General features: G+C 50.7%; 1 protein-coding gene across 14 annotated transcripts in view; it reads right to left on the bottom strand.

The window, feature by feature from the left end:
- Positions 1 to 285: 285 nt before the first annotated feature.
- Positions 286 to 7,825, bottom strand: part of CEP250 (centrosomal protein 250) — a 41,009-nt gene continuing 33,469 nt past the window's right edge. For 10 of the 14 annotated variants that reach the window (XM_023522199.1, XM_023522203.1, XM_023522202.1 and 7 more), the window contains 7 exons: positions 7,733 to 7,822; positions 6,857 to 7,486; positions 4,237 to 4,329; positions 3,879 to 4,034; positions 3,281 to 3,382; positions 2,283 to 2,342; positions 286 to 914 (listed from right to left, as the gene is read on the bottom strand). In XM_023522199.1, the coding sequence (XP_023377967.1) occupies positions 651 to 914; positions 2,283 to 2,342; positions 3,281 to 3,382; positions 3,879 to 4,034; positions 4,237 to 4,329; positions 6,857 to 7,486; positions 7,733 to 7,822 (1,395 nt within the window). In that variant the 3' untranslated portion in view covers positions 286 to 650. Of the gene's footprint in view, positions 915 to 2,282; positions 2,343 to 3,280; positions 3,383 to 3,878; positions 4,035 to 4,236; positions 4,330 to 6,856; positions 7,823 to 7,825 lie in introns of all 14 variants that reach the window. The other 4 variants (XM_023522201.1, XM_023522211.1, XM_023522200.1 and 1 more) reach the window with 3 other exon arrangements.

Raw genomic sequence — 7,825 nt, 5'->3', positions numbered from 1 at the left:
CACCTCTCCATCCTTCAAGGGCCAGTTCATGCCTTCTTTCCTCAGCCCTTGGAATTTCTCCAGCAATTCTGACTCGAGTGTCTGTCTGTTCTTGGCAGTTGGACTCCAGCTCCCTGTGGACGGGGACTTTGTCTTTGTATGTTCTGTAACCCTTCCCTATCAGAATGTAGGCAGATAATAAATTCATGCCACCCAACAGGAATCTTTAGCGAATTCTTTCTTAATAGATGCCCATCATGCTGCTGCTGCCCAGCTACACAAGTAGACACAGCAGCAGAGAACAAATGCAAAGATCCAAGGTTTATTGTTGAAGGGGAAGTTAAAAGACAGGGTGAAGTGCCGGGATAATAAATTCTAGACGGAGAGGCAGTAGCTGCTCTTTGGCCAGGGCAACACACCCCTCTGGGGAACTCTGCAGGTAAATGTATTTGGCCCTATCCCCATGTGAACTGGGGCCTTCCCCCAGGCCTGCAGGTTTCCTTCTCTCTTCCTGGAAACGCCAGCTGACAGGGGCTCTCAGGTTGGGTAACAGATCCACACTTTTCCTTTGGCAAATCTGCAGCTGCGAGGAGGAACCATGAATCGCTCTACAGCCATCTGTCTGTCTGTGTGCTCCCAGGCTGGCTTGCATCCTGCCTTGGCTGAGGCTGCTACCTGGAGGTGGCTTGGGAAGTGCTGGGGCTGGGGCATAGCAGGATTGGCCCTGGGGACGTCAGACTTTGAGTCAGGGACTCATCCAGCTTGCGGGTCTCAGCCTCTAGGACAGTGGCTTCAGGGGCCTGGGCCACCGCCAGAAGGGAGTGGGAGAGGCTGTGGTGCAGGCCTGCTAGCTCGCGGCTGGTCTGGACTGAGCGAGCGATGTAGTCCTGCCTCTGCTTCCGCTCCAAGGCCAGCTGGGCTCGTAGCAGGGCTACCTGGTGGGCAGGAGAACCAAGAGGGAGAGCAATTGAGGGCCTCGAAGCTGCCCGAGCTCTTCCTGTTCTGCTCCTGTGGCTCTTGTCAGACTATCCCAATGGACTAATCTCAGGATCAGGCTTTACAGTGTTTGGGGGAAGGTCCTCTGGAAATCATAGAATCCAGTGACTCTCAACCCAGGCTGCACCAGAGACTCAAATTAAGGAGCCTGAATAACAACAAAACTATTGCTTAACTTCATTGACGGATAATTTACATGTAACAAAATGCCCAGGTTTTAAGTGTACATTTTGATGAGTTTGATAATGTACATGCCCATGTATAACCACTATTCTAACCAAGATACATAATATTTTAATCACCGCAGAGAGTTCTATCGTGCACTTTTTGGAAGCTTTTAAGAAATATTCTGACTTGATTATACTGCGATGAGGCCTGGGCACCAGTATTTTTTTCAAAGCTCCCCAGATGGTTGTAATGCGCACAGCCATGGTTGAGAATCACTGATTAATCCTTCCATTTTTCAGGAGGGTAGACTGAGACTACCAGGAGGTGAGGCATTGGGAGCTCAGGGCAGATACAGGGCTAGGGTGAGGCAAAAGAAGCTCCTGGGGTACAAAATTTAAGGAGGCACTCCAGGTCGGCAGTCAGGGCTTCCTTAAATTCTACACCCAGGTTCCTCTCTTGCCTCACCCTCCTCTGGGCCCTGTTTCAGAGATTGCTTTTGTATGAATTAAAAGTAATAGCTTGAGTCTAGCCAGATAGTCAGGCCCTGCCAGTAGTGACTACTGATTTCAGGCTCAGAAACAACAATTTCACAGTTCTTATTACTCCTGGGTCTTGAAAGACAGGGAGAAACTTTAGGTAAATTCAGCCTAAGGGGCAAGAAAGCACTATATACAGTTTCTTTGAGTGTGAAGGCTCAACTTGAGCTCTGAGGTATGGACCCTGGCTCTGGTGCCAGACCACTCCACTTGGTGTGCTGGCAACAGTCTTGCCTGCAAAGGTGCACGTGAGGGCAGAGGAGGCCAGGATGCTTCTGCTTGCTTTAGTCTGTCCTCCTAGACTCCTCTTCTGCTCCTCAACCCTCTTCCCTGTCCATTCCCTTCCTAAACAGGAATCTGAAGGTCTGGGGCCTGGAGCATGCTTTCTTTCCCACTCCCACCCTAACCATATGGTAGGTTGAGTTGGAACTGGGCTCTTCTTGTCTCCGACATAGACTGAAGTCCTCTGAGGCAGGAACTATTTCCACTTTACCTGCTGGAGGGGCACAAAGGGCCAAGCACACAAAAGACACTAAAGCCCGCTGCCTGAGTACAAACGAGGGAAAGGCGGCTTAAAAATGGATCCTTCTAGAATGTATGTACCTCTTTCTGCAGTTCAATCATGTGCTTGGCATCTGAGGAGCCCTTCTGTCCTCTTCCATTCTGTAGAAGACAAATCCCATTCCTATTGGAAGAGGCCTTCCCACCCCAGGGGTTCTGCAGGCATTCTCTGCCAGCTCATCACAGTCCCGGGTGCCAGGGCAAGGGCTATGAGCCAGAAGTGTCTGAAATCAAAGTGAACTCTATGGGGCACCATGCCTCCAGCCCAGTGGGTGATGCCCACAGAGACCTGATGCTGAACTTCCAAAAGGCTTGGATGGCATTGGCTTCACTGAGGCACCTTTTCATCTACAGAAGTTCACCTGCTTTGTGCTAGCCCTGAGCTATGAGCTAAGGATGCAGTAAGGAAGTAAGACGAGGTGCCTGCTGTTGGAAAGCTCTTATTAAAGTAAGAATGATGGAGAGCTGAGAGATACTCATCCACCGGAAACAGACTCTCTCCGCCAGGCTAGAGCGCTGTCTACTGATGGGCATAACTCTGCTAAAAATGCTGGTTTAGAAGTCTTCCCCAAACACCTTACCCAAAAAAGGGACTCTGGCACCAGGAAATACCATGGACACTAATCTTGTAAACTAAATATTGCAAGGGGCTAGGAGGTCTAAAAGGTCTGCAAAGCTGCACCACCCAATACCCATATGCCTGGGATTCTGACCAAAAGCCCAGTGAGCCCTGCTCCCGGGTGAGCCTACGGTACTGGTCTGGGAACAGGTATACTAGACAACAGTGAAGGCTGAGTTCCTCAGAATGCAGGGCAGCTAGCTGTGACTCCACCCCGCCCACTGATGTTGGGCCTCCTTCCTGAGTCAGGGACAGACTGAGCCTTGCTGAGTTGGCCAGAACCCAGTCAGGAGGGACTCTGGATTGGCAGAAGTGGCTGACTCCCCTTGCAAGGGTAATCTGGGACATGCACTGCAGAGGGTTGTTTCTGGTGGCTGAGGCTGGGTTCTCTTGAGGCTATAGTCAATGAAAAGAGGTAAACCTGCGGTGTGGGTGACGATGCTGTGACTTCACTGATCTCTAAGACCCCTGCCCGCGATGCGCGCAGGAAATCCTTCTTCAGCTTCCTCCGCTCTCGCTCCACCTGTCAGGATGCAAGTGAGAAATCAGCATTTGGCTTGGCCCTGGGGCTGGAGCACAGCCACCTTTTTCGAGAGGGGTATGAGTGTAAGAGGACGGCAGTCACAGGAAGATAAACTCCTGTGCTGAGGGGAGAACATGCTAGGGCAGGTCCAAGTACAAGGAAGTGCTCCTGGGACAGAAGAGGTAGGGCTAGCCTTTCAGGCCTTTAGAGCAAGGGTCAGCAAACATTTTCCGTAGTATTTTGGGCTTTGTGGGCCATTCGATCTCTACCACAGCTATTCAACTACACTACTGAAGCCTGTAAGCAGCCATAGACAATAGATGAATGAAGGGGCATGGTTGTGTACGTAAAACTTTATTTTGAGAAATAGGCAGCAGGCTGAATTTGGCCCTCTGGCTGTAGTTTATCAATCCCTGCTCTGGGGGCTGCACGAGAAGTAGACTCACACCCACTGGACCCTGGAGGAGAGAGCTGAGGACGCTCAGAAGTTACTTACCTGCTCCAAGGTGGTCCGCAGCTGGACATTGTGGCGCTGCAGCCTGCTCCGGTCAATCTCCAGCTGTGCCACTGCCTGCTGTAAGTGTTCAAGCCTTTGTTCCCATAGCTGCTTCTCCTCCATCCCAGGACCAGGCTCAGCCTCCACTCCTGAGACCTATGGGAGAGACCTGTGAATCTCACCTGGGTAGCCCCCTAGACTGGTGGGGAACAGATACAGGCAAAGGGACCAAACTGGCAGGTCTGGGTTTCAGGACCCAATTCCCAAGAGAAGAGGACAAGCGCCTGGACAGGAGCTCCTTCCTGGGCCACCTGTTCCCACCAGACCCCCACTTCACCTCCCCCAGCTCTACACCCACCTCTCCTCTGGGCCCCTGTTCTGCTCTGCTGGTCGGGCCGGGGCTGTGGAGCCGTTCCTTCTCCAGGGCCTGTCTGGTGAGCTCCAACTCACCCTGGGGTATCAAGGTACGGAACAAAATCACATCATGACAACCTCATACCCAGACCTACTGTACCCTCCATTCTCAGTTCAATTTTCTCATCAAGTTATAATCTCATGTGTTCTGGGGCCTCTGAAGTATTTTAGTGCAGAACCTGCATTTTACAGATGGATAAACAAAACACAGAGGGATCTACCCAAGGATACACACTAAACTTGCCTTGTTTTAGATCCCCCATAAGCTAAGTGATAACTTGGAGTGCTGAGGTGTTATGGAAAGAACATGGACTTGGAGCTACACAGAGTTGGGTATTATGTCATCACTTACTGGCTAGATGACTTTAGTCAGCATATGAGTTCTCTCCAAACCCCAATTTCCTCATTTGTAAAATGACTACATGCTCCATGAAGCACAGATCAAGCCTTTGGGGTTAAATCCCTTTAGATAAACAGGGAACTTAGTGCTAGGTATGTTCTAAGCATCCTATGTTTCCTAAATGATAATAGTCAAGAAGAGAGACAGATAAGAGACGATGAATATACAAGTGTGAGTGGAGACTGTCTGGGAGAGAGGAAGAACTTTGTAGTAAAAAGACTGCTTAGATCTAGTTCTAGTTCTGCCATTTACTAGCTATATGACCTTGAACAAGTTTAGCCTCTCTGAACTGCCAAACTTCAACTATAAAATGAAGGTAATAGCAGTTACTACTTTTCAGGGTCATTACGGAAGAAAGTGAGAGTAATAGTCCTTGGCATATAAAATGCTTAAAATAAAAAATGATACCACTGAGATAAAGGGCTGCATCTGAAAGATGTCCTTGAGTGTGTATGGGAGGGGAGATTTTGACTTGAGCTACACTGAGTAAAAACTGCTTGGTAACCCAAGAGTATAGACAGGAAGTGCCTTCCTGCTCAGCTGCATACCTTACTTTCTCTGTGCCTGTAACAAAGGGCCTGGCAATAGGAAAGTTGTTCTACTTACTGTATGCTTCCTTCCTACGCACTTTGCACATACTATCTCATTTCATACGCAAAATGGCCCTCTGGGGCAGGTACTATCATTCCCTATTTTATCCATGAGAAAACCAAGAGTCAGAGAAGAGAAGGCACTTACCTAGGGTCACACAGCTAACAAACTATATAACTATTTCAAATCCCAGAACTTGACTCGTAAATGCAACCCCTTCTCTGCTTGTTGCCCTTTACCAGAGCAGAGCTTTGTGAGCTCCCAAAAGGCAAGTCCCTGCAAGGCTGTGTGTCTGAGATGACAGAGGGGGTTCTCCGGGGCTTAGTACAAGGATGGAGAGTCAATCTCCCAGGAAAAATGAGCTAGGTTCCTCTCGGCATAATAGATAATGCCTCTCTAGGTCCAACAGTCAACCTCGCTTTTCTGACCGCCTACTCTGTGCAGGTCTGTGCTCAGTCTGCGGGTGCAGAGATGACTAAGACATGGCCCCTGACCTTAAGGTTAAATGTTATATCCTAACGTCCACTTTCTCTCTCACTCAACGTTCCACCTAGAGGAGCCCACTTATTCCTAACTGCTGTTGACTCCAAAGTCTCTATGTCTAGTCTCACTCTCATCCTTTAACTTCGGATTACTTTACAGGTCTGCCCGTTGGACGTCTCTCCTCGCATGTCCCACAGGTACCTCACTCCATTTCCAAACCGAACCCACCATTCTACTCATACTACTCTTCCCCCAACCTGCCTTTCTTTGCCTCAGTGAGCGGAAACCTGGGGTTTTGGTTTTTCTTTCTTTATGCCTCCGTCTCTTAGCAAATCAACGGCCAGAAGTCTTATGATCATCTAGGTCCACTCACACGCCTCCATCCACACTTACTATCTCAGGTCTCTGTCTCTCCCCTGGACTTCTGTTACAGCCTCCTAGTTGGACTCTCAGGATCTACCGCTGCTCCACACAGAAGCCTGAGCAATCTTTCTGAATTGTGTATCTGATTGTGTCACTCCCTCACCTTAAACCCTTCATCCACTTCCCACTGGTCACTCAGGTCCTTAACTTGACTTAGAAACTCTGAATGACAGGAGCCCCACTGTCCTCTTTCTCTTAAACAGGCAGCTTGAACTCCCAATACAGATATTCCATGTTCTCTCTCTTATCCAGAAAGCTCCTCTTCAACCTGTGCTTGGCTAATTCCTTGCTGGTCCCTTCAGACCTAACCTTAAACACCACTTTTACCAGGAAGCCTTTCGGGACTCACCCCCAGGAAAGGGAAGGTGTCCCTCCAGTATGGTCAGAGCACACTAAACTTCCCCAGTAAGACACTAATTATAATTAAGCACTGCATTCTAACTGCTTATCCACTAGTCTGTAAGCTCTATGAGGGCAGGAGCTGCGGGCGTCTTATTCTCCTTATATCCCCCAGACTAGCACAGTAACCTGGATTCCACTTATGTTGAGGTGTTATGACCTTATCTTTCCCACACCTTGAGGTGCTACAAGCCCAGGGTGGCAGGCAGCCCGAGCTCAGACATACAGGGCTCTGCCCCCAACCCTTACTAGACGTGGAGTGACTCACCTGAAGCCTTTGATGTTCCGAGTCCCGCTCCAGGACAGAGGCTTGTAGGAACATGGCTACCTCCTGCAGGTTGCTGACGCTGGCTTTGCTCTGGGCCAGGGACAGTGCCAAGTCCTGGGCCTTCTCCCTCCACTCAATCTCCCTGGCCTCTGTCTGCCTCAGGGCTGCCTGTAGTCGCTCCAGCTCCAGCTGCAGCCTGGGTCCTAAAGAATCAAATTTTGTAGAGGGCTCCCCCGCTGGCGCTGGCGAGGCTTTGTGACTGTGGGTTGAGTCCTCCAGACTCTTCTTTTTCTCCTTCAGCTCCAGGATCTCCTCTTCCTTTTGGGCTAGGGTCAACTGTAGCTCCCTTAGGCTCTCACGAAGGCCCATCATCTCTTCCTGTTCTCTCTCCTGCCCTAAATTCTGCTTCTCCTGGATTACATCCTCTCGGGCCCTCTGGGCCAGAGACTTCTGCAGCAGCTGCCTCTGTTTCTTCTGACGTCTCAGTTCTTCCTCCCTCTGGGCAAGTACCTGCTGGAGCTCCTGCAAGGACTGCTGGTGGCGGAGATCCCGATCCTGGATCTCACCTTCCTGCTTTCTCAGGGCCTCCTCCAGCTGCCGGGCTTGTGCCTGGCATGAGTCCAGGGCAGCCTGCAAGGTAGCAGTACTGGCCTCTAGGCTGCGGCTCAGCTCTGCCTGCCCAAGGAGATGCTGCTCTTTCTCCTGCAGGGCAGCCTGAGCCTTGCTGAGGGCCTCCTGCAGAGCCTCAGCATGGCCCCGAGCAGCCTCCTCCCGATGCTGGGAGGACTGGCTGTCTGCCCGCAGGGCCTCCAGCTCCTGGTCCCGTTCCTTGAGCATTGCCTCTGCCTGCAGCCGGCTGTCTTGCAGGGCCTTGGCCTGCAAGGTAGCAGTACTGGCCTCTAGGCTGCGGCTCAGCTCTGCCTGCCCAAGGAGATGCTGCTCTTTCTCCTGCAGGGCAGCCTGAGCCTT

The sequence above is a fragment of the Pteropus vampyrus genome, unplaced genomic scaffold, assembly GCF_000151845.1.
Source record: "Pteropus vampyrus isolate Shadow unplaced genomic scaffold, Pvam_2.0 Scaffold336, whole genome shotgun sequence".
NCBI classification, from domain to species: Eukaryota; Metazoa; Chordata; class Mammalia; order Chiroptera; family Pteropodidae; genus Pteropus; species Pteropus vampyrus.
This window is presented reverse-complemented; position numbering and strand designations above follow the sequence as displayed.